The 23,431-nt window shown below is 34.2% G+C and overlaps 1 protein-coding gene across 6 annotated transcripts; it reads right to left on the bottom strand.

Annotated features, from left to right (window-relative positions):
• Positions 1 to 1,923: 1,923 nt before the first annotated feature.
• Positions 1,924 to 21,901, bottom strand: LOC123531340 (uncharacterized). Of its 6 annotated transcripts, none has more exons than XM_045312194.2 (15): positions 21,863 to 21,901; positions 18,010 to 18,057; positions 12,863 to 12,983; positions 12,445 to 12,512; positions 11,967 to 12,057; positions 11,421 to 11,580; positions 10,935 to 11,125; positions 10,663 to 10,772; positions 9,495 to 9,615; positions 8,577 to 8,702; positions 7,123 to 7,971; positions 6,706 to 6,896; positions 4,051 to 4,239; positions 3,478 to 3,723; positions 1,924 to 3,123 (listed from the first exon to the last, which is right to left on the bottom strand). In XM_045312194.2, the coding sequence occupies exons 1-15, from the start codon at positions 21,896 to 21,898 to the stop codon at positions 2,827 to 2,829; spliced, it is 2,844 nt and encodes a 947-aa protein (XP_045168129.2). In that variant the 5' UTR covers positions 21,899 to 21,901; the 3' UTR covers positions 1,924 to 2,826. The 6 variants fall into 6 exon arrangements, with proteins under 6 accessions (XP_045168129.2, XP_045168132.2, XP_053373785.1 ...); XM_045312197.2 differs by having other exon boundaries at positions 11,967 to 12,104; positions 21,863 to 21,892; XM_053517810.1 differs by lacking the exon at positions 21,863 to 21,901 and adding an exon at positions 19,892 to 20,115.
• Positions 21,902 to 23,431: the final 1,530 nt, after the last annotated feature.

Here is a 23,431-nt window from a genome sequence, read left to right as displayed (position 1 = left end):
AGCGCCATCACTAGAGTTATAGCGCCACCACTTTTAAAAATCCTGGTATATTTCTTCTAACCCGAGATTCTATTATTCAAGGTGTGTGCGTATATAATTATTTATCATTTCTACACCATTTGCATGTGCAGATATGTTCTTACAGTGTGTCTATTCATCAGAATGGTGCTCGAATACTGGCCGATATAAAAATGTGTCACTGTCAGATTCGGGAAAAAAGCTCCTGGCACCATAATTTGCATAATATTTTAAAAAATTACAGCCAACCTGTAGTTAAAGTGTTGTTACACGGAACTGCATTTTCCGATTTTCGAAAAAAGTTCTATCAATAAAAATATAAAATAAAATATAAATCTTATTCGCTTGTTTACAAGTAGAAACGGGCGATAGCTGCACCACGGAAATGTCGATAGCTCTTTTCCTTATCACCACAATTTGGTGGTGGCGCTAGCGTTTAGTAGCCGTGTATATGCAAAGCGCCTTTGAACGTGTTTATCATGAAAAGGGCGCTATATACATCTGGTATAACAATAATAATAATAATAATAATAATACCTCTTTCTAAACATAGGCTAAAACATGTTTTGTTAATTTTTATATGCCGGGTTTATTTCGAAAACTGTTCTTACATACTGTGAAATCATTTAATTTCGTGGGCATGAAATTTCGTGGTTTTAGTCTAAACGGTAATTTCGTGGGGATATGAATTCGTGGATTTCAACTTTTGAACACAAAATGAATGGGAATATTACTTGTTCGTTGGGATTAAATTTCGTGGATTGACTGAACCACGAAATCCACGAAAATTAGTCCCCCACGAATATTAATGATTTCACAGTATATCGAGCGAGTCTACGGGGACATGCTCTACAAATCTTATGGGAAGAATTATTATTTACATGTGTTGATCACTATTGAGCTCTGCAGTCTAGAGGAACTATTTAAACAAGCTGACGGGATATTACAGTTTGCGATAAGCTTGGTCAGCAGTTTCACAGCAGATGTTTAAGATCAAATTTTGAAGCCGAGCCATCTGCATATCTTAATGACTCACACTGAATCTTTAAAGCTTTAAAGTCTCGAATATCTGTGGTATAGCTATCCATATATCAAAATAATTTTTTGGACAAAATAACTTGGGATCCCATACGCTGAATTGGGTCTAATATTAGATCCACATTAGAGAACGCGAAGGACAATAGCGGGTATATGGTAGTAAAAATCCATAGTCTTTCCTAAATAAATTTATAAAACACTTCTCATTAACGGTGTTTTCATGCCTGAAATTCTTATAAAACTGTAAAAGTATTTGTCATTAAATGATTGGGAGCCCAGATAAACCGTCTTTTTCTGTTTACTAGTCTACTCGTCATTTATGTTTTAGACACCATGAATGGATTGCTTTAAATGTTTCTCACTACGGGCTAATGCTACATGCCACATCACGTAACATCCTTATTTTATATCATTTCACAATGTTCTGATATCCGTTATCCACAAGATTGTCTGACTCCATGTAAAATGACTCAATTATACCCCTTAACTTCGCTGACGGAAAGTAATGGAGACATCTTCCAGTGGGCCGGTCGGTAATGGGGGCATTTGCAAATAATTTGTGAAGCGAACTACTTCCACAGTTTCCAATGAAACATCATATACCATCTAGGTTTGTGTAATGCATTTTGTCTGGTATGGACAAAGGTGGAGGGTGGGATGGGGTGGGGAGGTGCATTCAGTTCCCTTTTCACTAATGTTTGTAGATAACATTCAAATGTGTAAATGTGGCTGATTATTTCCGAGACGGATTACGTGCGGCCATTCAGGCACCCCCACCCCTCGCTCAAGTTTAAGGAGCATGGTCAAACAAAAAGTAACACTCGGGTTGATTGTGTCTTTTCATAAAAAGTTATTAAATGTGTGACAGCCCTTGATACACGTTTTATTTGCATAATCATTTATTCTAACCAGCATATCATAGCATCATATCTGTTTAAAGTCTAAAATCAAAGGAAACAAACGAAACGCTGTTGCTCAGAACTTTATACAGTGGATAACTTATCCAGTTATAACCTTGATCTTCGTCTTTTTCGTCATATTTTGATAAAACAACACAAACATGAAGTCGTCCCCTTAATGCAAAAAGGTACCATGAGCATATGAATAAAGAAGGCACTTGGTACCTTTTTGCATTATGGGGGAGAAGTATAACTGTAGAAAATATTAAGAAATGTCTTTACAGGCTAGCGGACTGTTCACGACAAAGGAAATTTATAGGAAATTATTTATGCCAACATCCGTGTTGTGTACATACTTTCGATCTACATAAAAAGACGGAGTTTCCTGCTATTCAAGCAATGAAACAGCTGTATGTATCTGTCAAAACCACTATCACAAACTACTTCAGCCAATGTTACCAACTGAAAGAAATATTATGTTGACATATGTCTGCCAACCACATTGCAGATATATGCCGTTGTTTATCTCCGTGTATTCAAGACCAAATATATGCAGTGGTTTTTATCAGTTTTTTTTTAAATGACACCTGTTCAGTTATTTTCCGGTAAGTGGAAATGTTTCATGTTATATGCATAAATACACTATGGACAATAGCTTGCATCCACTATCTCCATGATCAGGCTCAATCGAATCGAGTCTCATCTATTTCGTGTTGGGCAACCTGTGGTTTTGCACTTTTAATTATCTATTTCACTAGCTTTAGGCTAAATCATTAATGCAAAATTATTTTATTTTTCGTCTGGAAGTAAAATTCATCTGAAATTATTTCAATTTTGCTTGTAACTGCATCAGCTTAACAGAGTCTTGATTCTAATCATTTATATCATTTATATTAGGTGACGCAGGAGGAAGCGCCATGTGATGATGTATTGTTTCAGGAGGTGCAGATAACTCGGGAATTGGACGTTCAGCTGATAAACGTGTCAAGTCTGCTTCACTGTATGACGTCACTGGTAGATGACTGAGCTCACGGCGAACTGGTCTGTTACCCATAGATGTCATGTGAGTATTTTCTCTGGGACGGCTAGGGTCCTGCGACAGACCAGTACTGCATGTTTCCGTTTCCTGTACTGAATACGCTGGAGCCGCCGCCCTGAGGTAGTCTTCCTGCAAACATAAATTATCGAGTGGTAAGAGCGAAACAGTTTTAAGTGCTCAGTATACAACTATGTGTGAATATTGCCATTTTGTTTGATATGTGTTGAAGTCTACAGTCACTCAGATATTTTACAGCAGCTAGTTATTTCTGGAATACCTACCGCACGATGTTACTCGCTTTACAAGCCTCTACGCGTCTTTGCAAATTTTATACTTGCAACAAAATAGAAAAGACAGACATTATTCTTATAATGATCTTAAATAACATATCATTTAACATAAAGATATTGTTTAAGAAGTTTTGTATTACAGATAAGTGTTTCAATGAATAAACTTCTAGCTATGTCTTTAAATTGTATTTACCTTAACAGGCAAACGATCTTTACTTCTGAGCCAAAGTTCCTCAATAAAGATGCTATTTTCTTTTTTAAGTTCATATCCCCGTTTGCAAATGTTCAGATCTATTGTGCACTGAAATACTTCACTTGGAACTGTATCTCTAGTAGCTGTTGTCAAGTTCCATTCAGTATAGTATGGAATCTCAAGTTCGTGGGGATTAAAGTTAGGGCATTCCTTGCATTTCTGTGCAATACGCTCTAGCTCGATTTCCTGAAAATTGAAAGTCCTTAATGTTATTTGTAATTGTCTACATTCTACAGTTGTAACAATTTTTTCAGTAATGAGTGTTTCGTCGCTAAAGAAGAAGACAGGTTGGATTTGTTATTTATACGCGTGGAGGCAGAGGCCTAAGGGTTTCAGTTTCCGGGTCTTATGGTTCGAACTTACAGCCTTCGTGTCATCAATAGTTCCAGTGGATCCAAATTATTTTAAAATATTGCATAGTACCTTAATCTTCCTGTTGAAGCAAGAACTTGTTCACATTTCATCAAATGATTAAGATATATAATTTCCTGTGGATTATTATGGTGTGTTTACCTTTCTTGCTTCGTGTAGTGGCCTTTTCTTGCTTGGGTGAAGCCGGTGTATCCATCCGTCTTCTTCATTCTCCAGTGTTATGCAAGCCTCTACAAAATCTTTATCATCGAGATCACAGTTTGGCATTAATAACGGAACATCTTTTTTTAACGGTTGACGTTCTTGACTTTCTTCATTTTCTACCATTCTCTAAAATCATTTCCATACATGTTGGAAATAGTATCGGTGTAATTACATGAATTTAATGTTTACAATACACTTAAGCTTTAGCTGTGTATAAATTCACCTTAATAATTGTATATATAATTATGTGCATATGCTATACATCTAATGTGACAACTATATATGCAAGTAATAATTCTTCTTATGAAATTAAAAAAATGAGTATAATACAGGAAGTATTCCACAAGTAAATACGATCAGTCAGAAAACAAATTTTGACAGTATTATGTTGAAAGTATGTCCCGTTTCATGCGCGTGTCTGGCCTTTCATTTATATTAATGACTCAGTGCTATGAGTAGTTGTACCAAAAAAAGTCATAAAATACTACAAACCACTGTTTATATTATTACTTTCTTATTAATTTTTAACATTTTATTCTGGTTTTTGATCAATAAATTTCGTTTGTAAATGAAGCGCGGGAATGCAGCGTGTGTAAACATGACGTCATGACGTTCTAAAGGCATACTAAATGAAAGAGTTCCGATTTAAAGGATCTCCCGTTTTGGTATGGTTTGGTTTAAAACAGAGGCTGTTAAAACATGGAGGTTTAATTAAAAGTAGCTTGATCTGGAATGTCGGCTCTCCATTTTACAAAACCGATTGACACTCATTATTATTGCATAAATACAATGCCTACAGCAAGTGAAAGCATAAGTTATATAATATGGAGCAGAGAAAGTACATAATAATTTTCAGGAGAGACAATAAACCAAAGAGCTATAAAAAAATAAAAATGTATTTTATACTTCTTTGAATAAACTAATAAATTAATAAACGACAATTTTTCACAATGTTGTCACAAAACATCTATCCTATAATATTTTCACTCATAGGCGAACTTTTAACACGTGTTCTATATATCTATACTTTAATATCGAACAATTAACCTGTATTCAGGAAAAAATACTGTTAATCAAATACAAGTAAATACTCAATCACTGTCCCATTATCTTATGTATCTAACAACATTTTGTTGAAAATGAAACAATATATTTATTGTGTATTTAAGTCTCGTTCATTAAACATGTTACAATTTTTAAAATGCTCTTACGCAGTCACCGAGAAGATTATTATCTGTGTAATAAAAAGACCTGATCGTCCCTAATCCCCTAATAAAAAGGTGTTGATAAGCAATAAACTTGCAAAAAGCTGTTAATTGGTAATAAACAACTATCAAAAAGCGCTTTAATATGGCTGTTTCAGAGGCTCCGAAAACAATTTACTCAAATGTTGCATTATATAAATTCTTTATAACATATTTATGGTTAAAACTTAAACTTGTACCAGGGTTGAAACAAAGAACTATAAAGTACACTCTTTGGTTAAAATAAAAGAATAGTTGAGTTGAGTTGAGTTGGTTAAAACTTAAACTAATGGGTATAAGTATAATTAAACGAATCTTTAAAATACGAGACAGTGGTTTAGAAAGAAATATATATATGTGCAACGTGCATCATGTCTTATATTTTTTTTAATTTATTAACATGATACGTCAGCATCTTTCTCTGTAACATTTATTTTGCGGTAAGCTTGTAATTCCCAAAAACTATGGTTCGCCTAACTGAAATTATTCCCGCACTATTATTATCACTGATAATACTATGTTGTAACAATAATATTTTCTGAATCATCGACAGCTGAACTTCGGGCGGGTTCGTGCGTTTCCGCACGCGTCCGGAAATACCACGGACACGGCAAATAAAGAAATAATACAAAAATCACCAACTTTTAAACGTCTAGGGAAGCAAGAAAGACATTAAAATAATTTCAAAATAAAAACATAAATAAAAAGTTTATTGTCTGTAGAATACTTCAATAGGATAATAAATATTCTCAATATATTAATAAAGTGGCTACAGGGAAAAGAATAAGATACGTATCACAGGTTTTTGCTTATTTTATTCAGTAACTATATGCCGTAAACAGAGACTGATAGTGATGTTTTTTAATCGCCAAGGGATGCATTAATTCTTCATTTTAGATAAATATTTTTTATATCTTTGTAAAGAGAAAAGAATGACGAACACTTCAATAGGATAATAAATATTGTGTGTTTATTCTAATTAAAACAATATTTGTTCAAACTTTTTTTCCTTCTTTGTTTCTGGAAAATATCAACCAGATAAAAATCGATATCGCACTGCCAGGTGATTTCAAGGGGGATAATTTTACCGATAAGACGACAAATTTTACATAATTGTTGATCATGGGGGGTTTGCGTGTCTCGGGATATCCATGTCTGGTAAAATCCACTCGAGTCGAAAACAACATCCCAGATGAAGTGAGTATTAAAATAATTCTATCGTAGATGGGAAGTCTGTGTCGGCTTTGTGCGATTACTGTTGAGTGACGCAAAATAAGATTAAAAATCTATTTCAAATCTCCTTACATTTTGTAAACATATCATTTCAGAATGCAACAATTACATATACCTTTTGATAATCTGTAAACTTGAATATTTCGTCTGCAATATAGGTAGATATACCAACTTCACACTTTCTGTTTATTCGTTTGTATGATCCAAAGATAAAAGATTTCAAGTTGAGGTCGATCTGGCGTTTGTGTCTACATCCAGTGCAGTAAAACCCAGAAAATGATTTTGTGTATACGATGACAGAGGATCCTTAAAATCAGAATATTCACAATAATTGTATAGATGCACTAAATATTTACAAATATTAGGTATAAAATTTGAGCAGATCTTTCTAAATTATGTGTGAAAGAGAAATATATTGCACTCTCTCGATTTGCACAGTAAATGAACTTGAAACGTTCCCTTTAAGTTATACACATATGAAAGATATGGCACTTGATATGAAAATCAAATCTGTATTTATTGTATTCTATACCTTCAACTGTGTAGAAGCTGTCCAGATCTTCATTTTGCTTGAGTTTTTCTGCAATTTCTACTGATGTTGCCACCGTGTTCAGGCCTTCATCCGATTTGAATTTCTTCACAGTCAAATCAGAAGCACTTCCTACAAATGGCAAGACAACACGTGCATGTTCTGGTAGAACGCTATATCCTGTTATAGCAAACTCAACGACTGGTGAGGCAAGTACTTCATTGTCTGATAAGCCCAGCTTTTTCCTTAAATCTGCGAGACTACTGAAGCTTGAACAATTCACTTCAACCTTACCACTTTTCAAGACACTTCTAGGGAGCGACAGGATTACGTCTGAACTGGGAATCGCAAGGTTTGAACTAGATTCATCGATAAAAATTGTATGCTCAAACGGGTGTCCGAATATTGTCCTTCTGTTTGTAATATGGACAGGTCCAGTTTGTGTGTAACTTTCTGCAAAGTAAGTAGTTAGAAGGTTCGTATCCACGGTCAGATTTTTCTTTTCAATAATATTTAACAACTTTGGGACAGCCATTTCTCCCGAAATAAAACTTAGTCCATCTGAACAAACGCTTTCATTGTCAAGGTTTGTTTCATTTGTGTAACATTCATTAACTGATTTGTTGTTCAGACAATCATTCCCTTCAATAAGGTTTTGACTTTCGCTCATATCTGATTCAGCTGTGTCTGGTGCGAAGTCTAAAGCTGAATCTGGTTGGATAAGGATGGTCTTATTATCCAGATCCGATGCTTCCCTTTTACTTTTACAGAAAGCCAAAATGGCTTTATACCTACAACTGCAATACGTTCCCACTCCAACAGATACGAATACAACACACGCTATGACCCCACCTGAAAAAAAACTACATGTCTCATTTCAGACTGCAGAGAAACATAAAACAAAGCCAATAAAAGTAAACCACAAAACCAAAATATTGAGAATGAAAAACCACATTCTCAATATAATATAGTGTAAAAATGTCGAATAACTTTAACTTAAAGGTATACTAGACCCACATTCCATATTAAAAAACAAATGTTAAAGATAGATTATGTAAAACAGAATGAACAAGTTTATTTGTATTAACAGGACTATGCATTAGGTTAAAAATAGTACACGTTGGATATAGCTGAACACAGTATAAATGTGTACTACAACTAAAACAGTAGAAGTTTCTTTAAACAATCGCTGTTACTTCATATCATTAAATTATGAATGTAGCACTATATACACAATTTATTTATATATTTAGTAAAGTTAAATATATTTGATGAGTATTTTCTGCACTTGAGTAAATAGCTTAATATAAAATAGTTTAGTTTAAGATAGCCATCGAATATCTTTAGGTACAAAATGCATTTTTTCACTATTGATACAAACGAATACCAATAGTTACCATTATTCTTACCCGGGATGGAAATTTTAAATTAGAGGATAAACAAATAAGTTAAAATACCTATAGCTGACATGTGGCTATTTTCTTTCTTTGCCTGTGGAGACAACTCTGTATTCCTCTGGCCAGTAACTGTAATGTTGCTTCCATTAGAAGTTAGAAAGTCCTGAGATGTTGATGACGAGTTGTCTGGAGAGTAACGATAGAGAGGTAAAATCGTTGCCGAATCAACTGAAAGTCGCCTTAAAAGAAAGGTCTTTCTAGTATTCTGTTTTCATAATTCAAAAGATTTTAGGGACAACGGGATCCGTCAATACTTGGATGGAATGAAAATGCAAAAAAGCACTACAATAAAATATCACTTAAGCACACTTGAAAGAACTAATTACTAAATTCTGAAAGAGGAACCAACCATAAGTATATCATAATTGAATCAATAATATATTAATAAGGGTATGTGGCGTATCCCTCTACTTGTGCCGCCATTATATCCTCACCAAGCGAACCGGCGAGAAGTCCATTCAAAAACGGAGGACTGTCAAATTGTACAGTATAAATGGCTTTCGGAAGGAATAGAAGGCATTCCGAGAGCTTCGTCAATCCGGCTTGTGTACTACCAAACATAACAAATTCTTCCATTCCACAGAAAACAAAATCTATTTTCTATATATACACATCTGCTATGTTGTCAGACCAGTTTATGTTGCTTTCTCTATCTTGAAAGAAATGTGATACAAAAACCTACATTTTTTTTCTTGTTTTCTGTTTGGAATTAAATTATATACATAAGAAATAAATGTGACTGCATTCTACTGACATAAATTTACTGATATAATAACATTCTAGTTATACGGATATAACTACACAAGTGCTCAATACTGTTTAATATAATAAATTTGTGCCTCAATATAACGTTCGAATCTTGTTTCACATACTCTGTACAAATTCACAAAACAATCAACAGAACAGGCATACACTTACCTAGAATAATGTCAGGTTTTGGTTTTGGCGTAATTTTCTTTTCGACGCATATATCCGTATTATTGTTCATTAATCTGCGATGGCAGCATTCGCTATTGTTTCCATGAAGTCTCGGTATAATCTGAAATAATTTAAACACCATCAATATTATCTGTATAATATGAATAAAATGAAAGAATTTAAACACTATTTTCTCTAACTATTCTCTGAATTGCAACACCAGTGTCTATTTATATTTTGATTTCGTTTTACGGACACTTGGCTTGGTGGGGAATGTCTTTGAGATTTGGTACACAATTTACTGGTGTAATCAACCCAGTGGTGTTTTCGCTACTGACCGTTCCGAGACAGTTCTCTTATTTGTTTGTTTTGTCTTCTTTGTTTACATCTTTTACATTGTCTACAATTTCATGATGATGCATACCATGCTATAGAGTATCAGTTCTTCTTGGAACATGGCTCTCTATAAGATCTATAGTTCATATTTCTGCCTGTTTTTCTGTGTTATATTGTCACTTATCTACTGAATTACTACATGTAGTACTTTCTCCAACACTTTAATTCCTACTTATATGTCAGTAATATGGCAATTGTAATGTATAACATAAGTTTGAAATTTCAATTGTTGCATGTTTTAAAAATGAATATGTTTCTATTAAAATTTTATCTGTGCTATGTGTACTTTCGTTTGTAATTAGAATAATATTGTTAAATGATTTATTTAGATCAATGCAGCTGTTGAGAGTTCTGATGGGAATGTAATGCATTAGACTATTTTCCGAAAACACACGCATTTGTCGTTTTGTAAATCACCAAAGGTTTTGAATGATACAACATTGGATAGTTCGAGTTAGGAATGCCCATGTACGTGCTTAATGCTCTTTTACATCGACTTTATACAATGTATATAGAATTTCCAGAAATGTAAGAATTACAATAGCTTGAAATTTTTCGAAGTTTTGTTTTAAGGATTAGTCATTTCTAACGTTTGAAACTTTCCTAATATCAAATTTTGTTTAATCACCTTTTGCAGCGATGTAATTACCATCTGTATATTAAAAAAGTAGTGCAATGATAAGCCCTTATTTTCTCAAACACCTGTTAAAATTTCATAAATACGAGCCGACCAATTAGAAGTTTTGCGAAATGAACAATGTATATACGCAACCTTTCCATGACAGCAAAGCTCCACTGACTCGTCAAAAAGCGCATAAAGTACCGTACTCTTTTTACAAGCGTGGCAATCTTCATGGTAGCTAGTGTCGTTACAGCAATAACCTAGAAAACCGAAGATGACATTTCAGGTAAACTTAACAATGGGTACTTTAACGTTACTCTATACAATTCAAACGGATATGTGTATTACATTTATATATACATGTATAAAGATATTCAGCAGAAACAGATCTAAACTTACTTATTAACCGTTACTATCAGTACCTTTCTTGTTTCCCAATCCAAAAGCTTGTTGTGTATTGCCACGACAACACACGTGGGTTTTGTTATTTAATGTTTTATTCCCACAACATTCCATATTTTGGAGTCTTTGAATCAACGGCAATGAACCATTGCAGCATAGACTTATATTTGTGTCATACAATTGTGGTCCACAACAAGCTGCTGTATCGGTTCTGAAAAATATTAAGACAATCGAAAGTCAGATACCATATACATGTACATGTATGCTGGCAACAAATGTTGAAAGATTCTGCTTTATTTTCCATTTTACTATAAATGACAGATTTCTGAAAGATAAAATGGACATTATAATAATAAATGGATTTCAAAAGTATTCATTTCGTATTTAAACATATGGTATAAGTAGGAATTACTTGGGTCTCCTTTTGACCTAAATTTTAAGAATGTAATGCAGAGTAAGACTAAGACAAACAATTGACAGAAGGACATATCATAAGGTGTACTTACTTCACATGTAAGGTATTATTACAGCAAACATATTTCCGATTGTCAAACAGTGTGCCGCTGCAACACTCCTCGTACGTCGTCCTGTTCGCAACACCATTACAACATATCTGAACCCGTGGGTCTATATGCACTATTGACCCATTGGTGTGCCAACATAATGCTTCAAAATACAGTATTTAAGTATACATAACAACCTTTCATTTTTTAGGAAAAGTTGAATAATTTGTCGAAACAGAAAAGAAAACAATACTGTTGAAAATCAGTAGACTGGATCCCATACTATTTGTGTTATCAAATTTAACAGAACCGTACTTTAGTATAATTATCTAAATATGACAGTGATGTTACATGCTGGTGGAATAATTTCACGAGCAACTGTGGAAACACTTTTTCTCGGGTCTGTATAGCGCCAAATAAAATGTTGACGTGACTTGCGCATGTTTTGTTTAATATTAGAATAAGATTTTATTAAATGTCAAGGTTTTCAAAACGAAAACGCAACAGATTAAACAAACAATTGAAAAATCATATGAAAAGAATTCATACGCAAGTCTTTCAGCCATTCAGCAATTTTCTCCTTAATTGACGACGTGTCTTTCATGAGCTTTTTCTGTAGAAAGCGCAGGCATTTTTCTTCCTGATACGACGACAATGTAAAAAATAATAAATGCTAAAGCAGGTACACTGAAATAATACAAATCAAACTTCTGTCTAAATAAAAACAGTAACATATGTTATCAACAAGGCTTATATACCTTGACAAATATATCAGCAATCTTTACAAAATTTAGGAAAATGACTCGGTTGTTACATAGTTAACAATAAGAGTGTACCGATGTATTAAAGTAAGCAGCTACGTGTATAAATGAATCTAAAGTCACCAGAATGTAAAAGATCATTCGGAAAAAAAAACGAAGAAAAAATTGCGGACGGACTCATGAACATCGTCAAATATATATGCCTCCTATTGTCAAGTGGATGGTGATAAAGTTATGATTTTATTCTCTGACAATGATCGTTTTACCTCGTAGGAATTTTTGTTGCACTTTTTCCTATCAGCCTCATCCTTCTCTGATGGCTGTGTTGTAGTATCTGTGAATTATATCAAAGATATTTCATAACTTAGATGTCTCTTAACAGTTTGATACTGGTTATATTTAACAATATACTTACACGATGTTACAGCTGTGTTACTAGTTTTAATAAACATGACATGTGTCCTTAAAATAAGTTAAAAAGCATTCCCAAGTGTATAAAAAAATTTCTTCACGCGCAAATTTTTACATATATATTTTATGTATAGTACTAAGTGAAAGACACGCCTAGCAGAATGTTTCTCTTAAACCATTTTCCTTTAGAATTATTTTGTAGGAGTTGAATGACTCAAGTGTATGATAATTTTCATATAAATGCAGTTCTTAAATGCACTTAATCATACTTACCAGATAAGGCATTGTCTTCTTTAAAATTGCTTCCATCGTTGATGGCGACCGTACTATTTTTTGTATCGTACTCGCTTGTAGCGTTCATATCATCAAATGGAGAATCACTTCCATACTGATGCTGTAAAATATATTTCTCATTGTAGGTAATATAATTTCGATTATTATAAAATCTAAATGTAAAACTGGCAAACTAAAGTAGTAATAACAAGAGGATCCTAATACCTATCCCAGAAAACCTAGAACCTAATGAATTTGGCCTAGATGTCACTAAAACAAACAATCTGACCATGTTTTATGTAAACAATTTGATCAAGTCTCATGGGGATCAGGTACGAACTTTTTCCCCTTGAGAGTAAACAAGGTGTATCTATGATTTGACCTTGCTGCACAGTTCTTGATCTAAAATAATCCAGCTTCAGATTTGACCTAGAACACGTTTTGTTTAACAATCAATTCAAGATATGGCTTCTAGAGTATTAACAATGGTTTTTCTTTTCTTGTTGTTGAATCTAATGACCTAGGTTTTTTACAACATATCACTCAATTCAGACATGACTTAGATTTCATAAAGATCAAAATTCTGACAAAGCCACCTTTATGAATTTCATGCAGCAATTAAATGTGGTGTCTGGAGTGAAAGCTTTTCGTTCATTTGACACGGCGACCTAGTTTTAGACCTCAGATTAAGCAGATGTGAACGTGAGTTAGAGTTCATAGAGACGAAAACGTTTCTGACACTGATTTAGAATGATCAAGAAGAATATGAGGCCTTTAGAGTGTTAACAAGGCTTTACTATGATTTGAACTAGTTTAAGACCTCGGGTAACTAGGGTCAAATCTGACCTAGATTTTATTAAACCAAACATTCTGACAGCGAGTAATATAGTCAAACTTAAAATGTGGCATCCAGAGTGTAAGCACGGTTTTTCTTAACCTAATATAATAACCTAGTTTTTAATTTCTCCGGTAATCCAGTTTTAAAATGAATGAAAATCAAACAGAAAATGTGAGTGTAAGCAACGTTAAGAACCTAGTGTTTGATCCCATGAAACCCAGTTTTAAGACAATTAAGCTTACGTCAGGTTAAATATGTGGCCTCTAAAGTATTAACAAAGGTTTTCTATGCTTTGACCTATTGACCTAGTTTTTGACCTAAGATGACTGAGCGCTAAGGTGAGCAGCTAAAATAGACCAGTAAGCATTGTCTTATCTGTAGCAGATTTAGACGTACTACCAAGGGTTATAAAAAGCGATTTGTAGAAAGCTTCCACAGAGCATAAGAAAATATACTAAACGTAATTCAAAAACCATGTTTACTGGTCAGAGAATTAATCAGTAAATTTCAGTCCGATCTATTTTTGAAAAATGACAATGTAATGGCCATTATTAATCAGTCAGTCAGTACCGACTGCGTACGCCTGTAGCAGTTATTATAGCTTGATAAGAGTCTGCATGAAGCGACGCCGAACTGTACAGTCGACTATGCGTTCCAATGTTTGAACCGAACAAAAATCTCTCCCAAATCGTGCGCAGACAGGAAATCCTGTCGTAAGTGTGCCAGACAGATTTTAGTGTAGACAAACGTGGCTGACTATGATGCGGACTTCAAGAGGGCGTGGACGGTAGCATGCATTTCCACTACCGTCCATGAACAGGCTCAGTCAAACGATCCTCCAGCAATTCATTTTTGTCGTGTTAAACGACCTGTGAAGTTCGAAAAGTTTTCGTACACCGATACCGGTACGTCGCATGAACCATAAATCCAATAGCAAAACTTCTCTACAAATGATTGTATTAAATTTAGAAGGGAATACCCGTGTTCAAGCTTACACGCTATTTTTTCGCTTTAAACAGGTTAAGTTTCAATTATACGAGATATTTTATTATTGTTTGATGATTTTCGTACATGAGAATAACGGCAAGACTTATTTTTAGATTTTATGGGGAAAAAACTTGTGTTTTAATGACGTGAAGTATAAAGTTAATTTCAAATATTTAAGGAATTTAGAACATTATGCCCATGATGGAAATACTTGGTTCAATATGGTAAACATGCATGTAAAACGTAAAAGTTAAACAAGTACATGTATTCAGGTTTTATCTTTATAACATCATATGTCTTGCCAAAGTAAAATAAGGAAGGGTATCGAAATCCTCTTAAAATACTGTCAGATAAGTAAGATTGGGAAATAATATACTGGGAAACCATGTCAGTTATTTTTGAGCTGCCGTCACTTGCACTCATTGGGCATTGAGGGAGCCGTCCAGATAGTTCATGGGTGGTCGGAGCTTCTACTCAAGTGCCCGATCTTGATGAAATGATGCACGGAGGGGCAAGAAAGTCGCCGTATGACCTACAATTGTGTCGATGTGACGTAAAAATTATTTTGGCAATAAAAAGAGCGCACCTATATGCGCAGCGGCTTAAAAGAAATCTGGAATACCAATGTATATTTATCACGACACGGCTTTGTGACAGAAAAAAATCAGTCTATATCAACACTGTGTTGTAAGCTGTACGGTCGTAACTGTTTAGAGAAAGAATAAAAGTGGCAGGAGAAGTTGTGGCATTTTATCACTGATAATTTATGTTTTCATCAACACTTTGCAACTTTAAAATGAAAATGGGATTGGAATCATCACTAGAATTTCAGTCTTGTTTCGCTTTCAAGAAACGATCCTGAAGGTTTTACACCATTGGATGAACAAATTAAGCAACAATCATATATACCATTTGTCATGCGATAATTCAAAATATCTGGCAAATACCTTTAGTCTATTTTTTTATCATCAAATAGAGAATCACTTCCATACTGATGCTGTAAAATATATTTCTCATTGTACGTAATTTATAATGTCGATTATTATAAAATCTAGAAGTAAAACTGGCAAACTAAAGTGGTAATAACAAGAGGGTCCTAATACTTATCCAAGAAAACCTAGAAGCTAATGATTTTGGCCTAAATTTCAATGAAACAAACAATTTGACCGTGTTTTATGTAAACAGTTTGATCAAGTGTCATGGGGATCAGGTAGTAAATTTTACCTCTTAAGTGTAAGCAAGGTGTAGCTATGATTTGACCTTGCTACATAGTTCTTGATCTAAACTAATCCAGTTTCAGATTTGACCTAAACATTTTGACAAGTTGACGGTTTTTTTGACAATCAAGTTCAAGATATGGCTTCTAGAGTTAACAATGGTTTTTCTTTTTTCTGTTGTTGAATCTAATGACCTTGTTTTTTAAAACATATCACTCAATTCAAACATGACTTAGATTTTATAAAGATCAACATTCTGACAAAGCTACCTGTAGCAATTAAAGGTGGTGTCTGGGGTGAAAAGGAGGCTTTACGTTCATTTGACACAGCGACCTAGTTTTAGACCTCAGGTTAAGCAGTTGTGAACGTGATTTAGAGTTCATGGAGACGAACACGTTTCTGACAATGATATAGAATGATCAAGAAGACAATGAGGCCTTTAGATTTTCGTACATGAGAATAACGGCAAGACTTGTTTTTAGAGTTTGTGGGAAATAAAACACACTTTTAATGACGTATAAAGAATATAAAATGAAGTTCAAGTATGTAAGGAATTTACAACAGTATGTCCATGATGGACATGCATGTGAACGTAACAGCTAAACAAATACATGTATTCATGTCGTATGACCTGCCTAATAGAATCATCTAAAATACTTGAGTCAGATTGGGAAATAATGTATTGGGAAACCATGTCAGTTATTTTTGAGCGATAATATAAATAAAAGTTATTTTTGGCAATAAAAAGAGCGCACCTGTATGTGCAAATCTGGAATACCAATGTATATTTATCACCACATGGCTTTGTAACAGAAAAAAAAATCAGTCTATATCAACACTGTGTTGTAAGCTGTACGGTCGTAACTGTTTAGAGAAAGAATAAAAGTGGCAGGAGAAGTTGTGGCATTTAATCACTGATATCTCATGTTTGTTTTCTTCAACACTTTTCATTACCGGGTTCAGTCGGAGCGCACGAGACCTTTCTGTTCAAGATAATCACTATTCCGATAGGTATGAAAGCTAAATGCTCGTTCACTCGCATGTCTTCAGTTAGCATTATTATTAATAAAGGAGTGAACAGAGCACAGCAGTCACGTTTAATGCCTTTTAATATATCACGCAAAAATAAACTTAAAAAGAGCCGAAAGAATATAAGGATCTTACATGCCTGCCTGTGTAAGACGGGGTTTTCCCTACCCGAGGGACAGTGTGGAATGGAAAACCGAGCGTTAGCGAGGTTTTTATTCATGCTGTCCCGAGGGTAGGGAAAACAGCTGTCTTACACAGGCAGACATGTTAGATCATTTTTCTTGCCTATCATGTTCAAAATAGATCGTGGAGACAAATAGGTTTGGGTATTTCCTGACATTATTTATAAAGTTTGTGACGTCACAATGGTACCAGTACTATGTGACGTCACCTTAGTGCACGCTATTTTAGACAAGGTTTTTCCCTAGGGAAAGACAGGAATATCTATCCCCGGCGCGTGCTCGGACAAATGTATACTTTCCCCGCTAGGTAGGCAAGAACAAGTTCATCTACGGCATTATTTATTATTTTAAAATTTGTTGATCCTGTTGTTTCCTTAGCCATACAATATCCATAGAGGAATCCAAATCCAGGTATTGAAAGAATAACATCAGCACTAATAAAATGTTCTAGAAATTGCATTTCATTATAATCTAATCTTAAAGTATCTACAAGCAAGCCCCTTAGAAGTTTGAATGCAAACATACAAAATAGTAGTTTACCAAATCCGACTGAGATGTCTCACATCGCGCCCCACGTCCCTAGTAGTTGCTTAAGCTGAGCTCTACTATTTGATAACATGGAAAAGACGCCATGATCATTTTAAACGAATGGACGTATTATCAGGGTTTAAAGATATATTAAATGATTGAAATCATCACTAGAATTTCAGTCTTGTTTCGCTTTCAAGAAACGATCTTGAAGGTTTTACACCTTTACATGAACAAATTAAGCAACAATCATATATACCATTTGACATGCGATAATTCAGTATATCTGGCAAATACCTTTAGTCTATTTTAATTTTATTAACAAAAGAATAACTTTCCAATTTTCGATCTGAAAACAAAACTTACCTTATTTGTGGCGATGAAGCATGGACTTATCAACAACAGACATACATTCTGGAAATGAAATAGAATATATATTGTAAGAATTCTGTAATGGGTGAATGACATTATCTATGTATAACAATCCATCAACATTATATTAAAACGGAAATACTTCTTACGATCTCTACTCCTCTGATTTCTATAAATCTTTGAGTTTTAACGACTTTAATATATCATACTCTTAGGTTGGGAAACCATACAGTGTACTGAATTTTATCACCATTTGCTGTTTTTATTTAAAGAACAAGGATGACAGATAGATAAAAAGATATGGTATGACTGTTTTCATTGGTGTTGTACAGAAGTTATACAATGAGACGAAACATTACCTGAATGTTTATCTTTGATTTAAAAATAGAAACAACCGTTTATTAAACATTTTATCATACAAACAATTATGTATTTACTGCCGATTTTCAATTTGTATCACTTACAATAAGTACTCGCATCTCCGGTTTCTTATCTGACTTAAAAACATTGGCCGTATACTGATTTAAATATTCTAAGATGTAGCGGTGAGGGTAAATTACAATCAAGAAAGGCATATTTCACAGTTCATAAGCAACTTATGCTTGCAAATTATACCAGATTTCGTTCCAAATAGACATAATGTTGCAAGGCTGCATCTTTTGGTGTTTGCAGATGAAACACTGACTAAATATACATCAACAAATAGCATACATGTACTTGTGTAGCTTTTTATATTTTTACAGTCGATTACTACAAAAATAAGTAAATAAATAAAGTTTCTTTTCAAACATTTTAAGAAAATCATAATAAATCTTCGAATATATATACTTATAATAAATAGATGGAACAGCCAAAAAGACCCAACAACCTTTTGATAAAAATCCAGTGAAAAATCGCATAGTCATGTTGATTCAATCTTAATTGTTTACCGCGAGAGAAAAAAAGTTTTAGCTATGATAATTTAAGCGTCAGATCACACGTGCAATCTCGCTGAAAGTGTCGTCCTTGATATCATTTAACCCATTAATGTTGTTAATACGTAAATAAAAGTTATTTTCGTTCTATACAAAATGTAAAGCGAATGTAAATATGTATTTGATTCTTTCAAAATCTAAATCATTCCATGATAAGAACTTTTAACTCAGGGATACTACAATTTATACCACAGGAACTACCGGAGGACAGCAAGCTCAACTACTACATTTATAGGTTAAATGTATGAATACAATGACTGAAACGTACGGAATCATGATGGAACACTCTCCTCTTATGCTATATGTGAAACCTGCCTACAAACAAAATCTTTCCAAACAATTTGAAAAAGATGAACACGTTTCATGGGATCTGTGTTTTGCATGCCAGGTTTGTCAATTAAATACAAAGACTTACATAAGCCGGTGCTAGGGGTATGAGGGGAGTATTTCTTAACCTCTCACGAGCAGACTTAATCAAACCGAGACCATCATTTTGTTTGGTTGCATTCTTTGATTTTGAAGCAGCTTTTTAAAGACTGTATTAGTATAACAGCAATGCTTAAATAGAAAAAGTAGAAACTTCACAGGTCGTCTTACAAGACCATGAAGAATGAAAATTTTGCTGGATCGGCCTGTTCATGGACGGTAGCAGAAATGCATGGTAACGTCCATGCCCTCGTAACGTCCATGCCCTCTAGCCCCGGGTTGAGCAAAATTACCAAGAAAGAATTTAGAGACAGTCCCAGGTTTAAGTAATGGCCTAGCCCGAAACAAGAAAACAATGAAATAATAGGCAGAAGTAAACAAACTAGATTGTTTAGGCAGGGGATCATAGGTTATGGAGCATGCAAATCTTAGAAACTTAAATGCGACTTTCCTTGAATATAGCAAGTATCTAGTACCTTAGATGTGAAGTCGTTGATCCCATCTCACTTGTAAATACACTTTATGTGGTTACTTTCATCAGATTTCCTTAAAAACGCCCTACTTTCGATTTCGTTAATGCACGGGATCCCTCTCAATCTGCGCAATTTTGCCTCACAGGATCCCTCTTGACTCTCTGCACCCGGCACAGGAACTCTCTTTGACAAAATTTTCTATCGGCACCGGTACCCTCAACTTCAATGTTAGAATTTTGAGATGGTATTCTTATTGAAAACAACATCTTTTTGTAAGGGAAATAAACCATGGTGTTTTTACTTCCCTTAACATGCTTTTAAATTGAAAATGAAATAAGCAATTTCAAATAACATGCATATTTAAATTTCCTTATCATTTTCATTCATATTATAAACTAGAATTTGTATAATTTGATTTGATACAAAGAGGGGCTATTCATGCGTAGCTAGTCTGAAAAGGGAGCATTTCAGCGACAAATCTGTACCATAATAAAACCCCGTTTGCCCGGGCACACAAGTCTGTATTATTACATACTTATTTCAATGATCTACGCATTCTCAGATGAGTTACAATGGTACCGGAAACATCAATATTTTTCCATCCACTGACGCCGAACTTTATATCGGGTGCGTGACGTAATTTAATGTGTGTCGTGGCATTAATTCTTTTATCAATCTTATTCAGGCCAAAGAACTATTTTATAGCTCTTTGTTCGGGCTATTGAACAAATTTGCAGTAGTTACATTACATTGTATGCATGTGTAATAAAAAGGTTATTATCCTTGCATCGGTAAATATACACTCGTTCTTTAGCGGAAGAATATTGCGCTCCTAAAGTCTCGCAATTTATTTCCGCTGCAGAACTCGTGCATATTTCCCGATACAAAGCTAATAACCGGTAATTATTGTGCTGCTTTTAAATACGAATACCATCTCATAATTCTAACACTGAAGTTAACTTGAAAGGGTACCGTGCCGATAGAAAATCAAGAGAAAGTCAAGATCATGTGAGGCAAAATTGCGCCGACTGAGGGGGATCCCGTGCATTAACGAAATCGAAAGTAGGGCGTTTTTAAGGAAATCTGATGAAAATAACCACATAAAGTGTATTTACAAGTAAGATACTAGATACTTGCTATATTCAAGGAAAGTCGCATTTAAGTTTCATAATCATCGTGCGATGTTCATCCGAGCCAGTACCCCCGTCTACATTCCATCTTCGTTTGGACTTGTGTGAACAAATGTAACGGTAAAAAAGCAATGGTTTATAGCTATGTCTTCTCGTAGTTCATATGTTTTTATGCAAAAACGTGTTCAGGACGAAAATTTCGATTTTCCGAGCTCCCTGACGTTGGAGTTCATTGTTTAGCAAAAAGAAGGTCCTGTGCGCGAACAGAGAGGGATCCGTTTTCTCATTTACCACAGAGAGAGGTCCGATATGCATATACACCGTGAATAAGATCTCTTAACAGAGTTTTCTTTTTGCTACAGCACATAGAGAAAAAATCCCTCTCAGAAATATCACATTTAACAGTATCTAAAACTTGCTTACATAACTTTGTGAGAAATCAATACCCGTGCATTGTAAGCGACAGTGTGTGAAGTTTCAGTCCATTCCCACTAGTAGTTGATTAGATCAGATCTTAGAGTATAGTCAAGCTAACAATCAGATAGAGCTCTCAAATACTAGACAAATAATCAGGTACACGTATTTTACTTAATAAGTCTGTATATATATATATATATATATATACATAATATATCTTATAAGTGATAGAGCTGAAGGCATGTGTCAGGAAAACGTTTTTAGACTTATATTTCCTTGCCCTTAACTTGAATTAAATTCTTCAATACCGTCTTTAGTATCAATTTATTTAAAGTAAACGCTTACTGCCTTATTCTCATTTATCAAGTTATACTGGTAATAATTAAACAAATAAATAGTAAAAAAAAAGATATTAATAATCACATACCTGCAAGAGCATTTTATCAACGTAACTGTTATTCATCAAGACGGGAAAGTACCGAAAAAAATCAATATATAAAGTGTGTGTACTACAAGATATAAATAGCACCCTGGGAAACCCGAATAATCATATTATCGGATATATATTTCCTTCTCACTCCGGGAGAACTACGTTCCAACGCAAGTCATTTCTCAACGATATCATGTGACATATCTCAACGACTTCTGGCTACGGTATCGCTCAATATGACACGGCTTATATTATTTTCATGTGTATCAATTACTTTTATTATATTTACTTATGTCTTGACTTGAGATTTATTCAGATTCTAAAAGTAACCGTATAAATTTATTAAAACATTTAAATTTTAAAAGCAGTTGTCTGTTATTTAGAAAATAGAAGCATTTTACTATTTTCCAGAATAAAACAAATATACAACACTTTTTCAACAGCAATACTTACTGACAGTCAATGATCGATTAAAGGCAATGCCAGTTTTAATCTTAGAAATATATCTCTGCAACGGCTTTATCATAAACGAACAATATTTATTAAATATCATGTCCCTCACTCTAACCGATGATGATACTAACTCTATACGCGACAAAGGCAAGCGTTACTGACACTCATCGAAGTATTGCTGCTTAACACATTACTTATATTCGAGTAAAATATACAATGTCTGTGACTGAAAATCAGATTTTGTTCAAAGTATGTACTAGTATTTTTATCCGTTTCTTTTACTATCATTTGACGGTTTCTCCAAGATATCTTACTAGCAATATATATGAGGTGGCGCGGAGTTGACTTATACTATTGCATGCGCACACCTTAATTATTATTAAGTGTGTAAAAAGATTCTTTTGAAGCACAGGGCGCAACTAAGAAACCTGAAATAAGCATGTAATCGTAGGTTATTAGATTTGTATCTAGGTATATGCACGCGTTCTGCAGCGGAAATATAGAAATATTGCGCGACTTCAATCAAACCGAGTCTGCAATTTTCACTGTTTGCCTTGTTCTCGGTGCTTCCGAGGGATCTACTTTCCAGAGTTTTATTTATGAAGAATGAATGCTTATTTATCGATGCAAATCTAAAAATCTTTTTATAATTACTACATGTGTATAATTCATTATATCAATGAAAAAATTGTTCTTTAGCCCAAGTGGAACTGAAAATGTCCTAGTTAAAGAACTTAAAAATGTGACGGCATCCATGAAACTGACGTCACAATTGACGACACGCACTCGAAATGAAACGGAAACGTCAATATTTATAAGTTATTGACATTGTTTTTGGATATAATGCACTTGTTCTGCAGCAGAAATATTGCGCGACTTTAGGAGCGCAAGATTGTCCGCGAAAGAACGAGTGCATATATCCACATACAAAGCTGATAACGTTTTTATTACATACCTATTATCAAGTAATTGCTTTATGTCTAAATTTTCTTTCTGCTACGAAAAACAGGAAAAAGTACGAGAAGAATTTCTCCAAAAATCTAATAAACAAATCAAGCTGACGCGCATTCATATTTTCCGCAAGTTGAACCGTCAAATAGATGCCGCAACGTG

Source organism: Mercenaria mercenaria, chromosome 11 (assembly GCF_021730395.1).
Source record: "Mercenaria mercenaria strain notata chromosome 11, MADL_Memer_1, whole genome shotgun sequence".
NCBI classification, from domain to species: domain Eukaryota; kingdom Metazoa; phylum Mollusca; class Bivalvia; order Venerida; family Veneridae; genus Mercenaria; species Mercenaria mercenaria.
The sequence above is the reverse complement of the archived record's forward strand: the minus strand, read 5'-3'. Positions and strand labels throughout refer to the sequence as shown.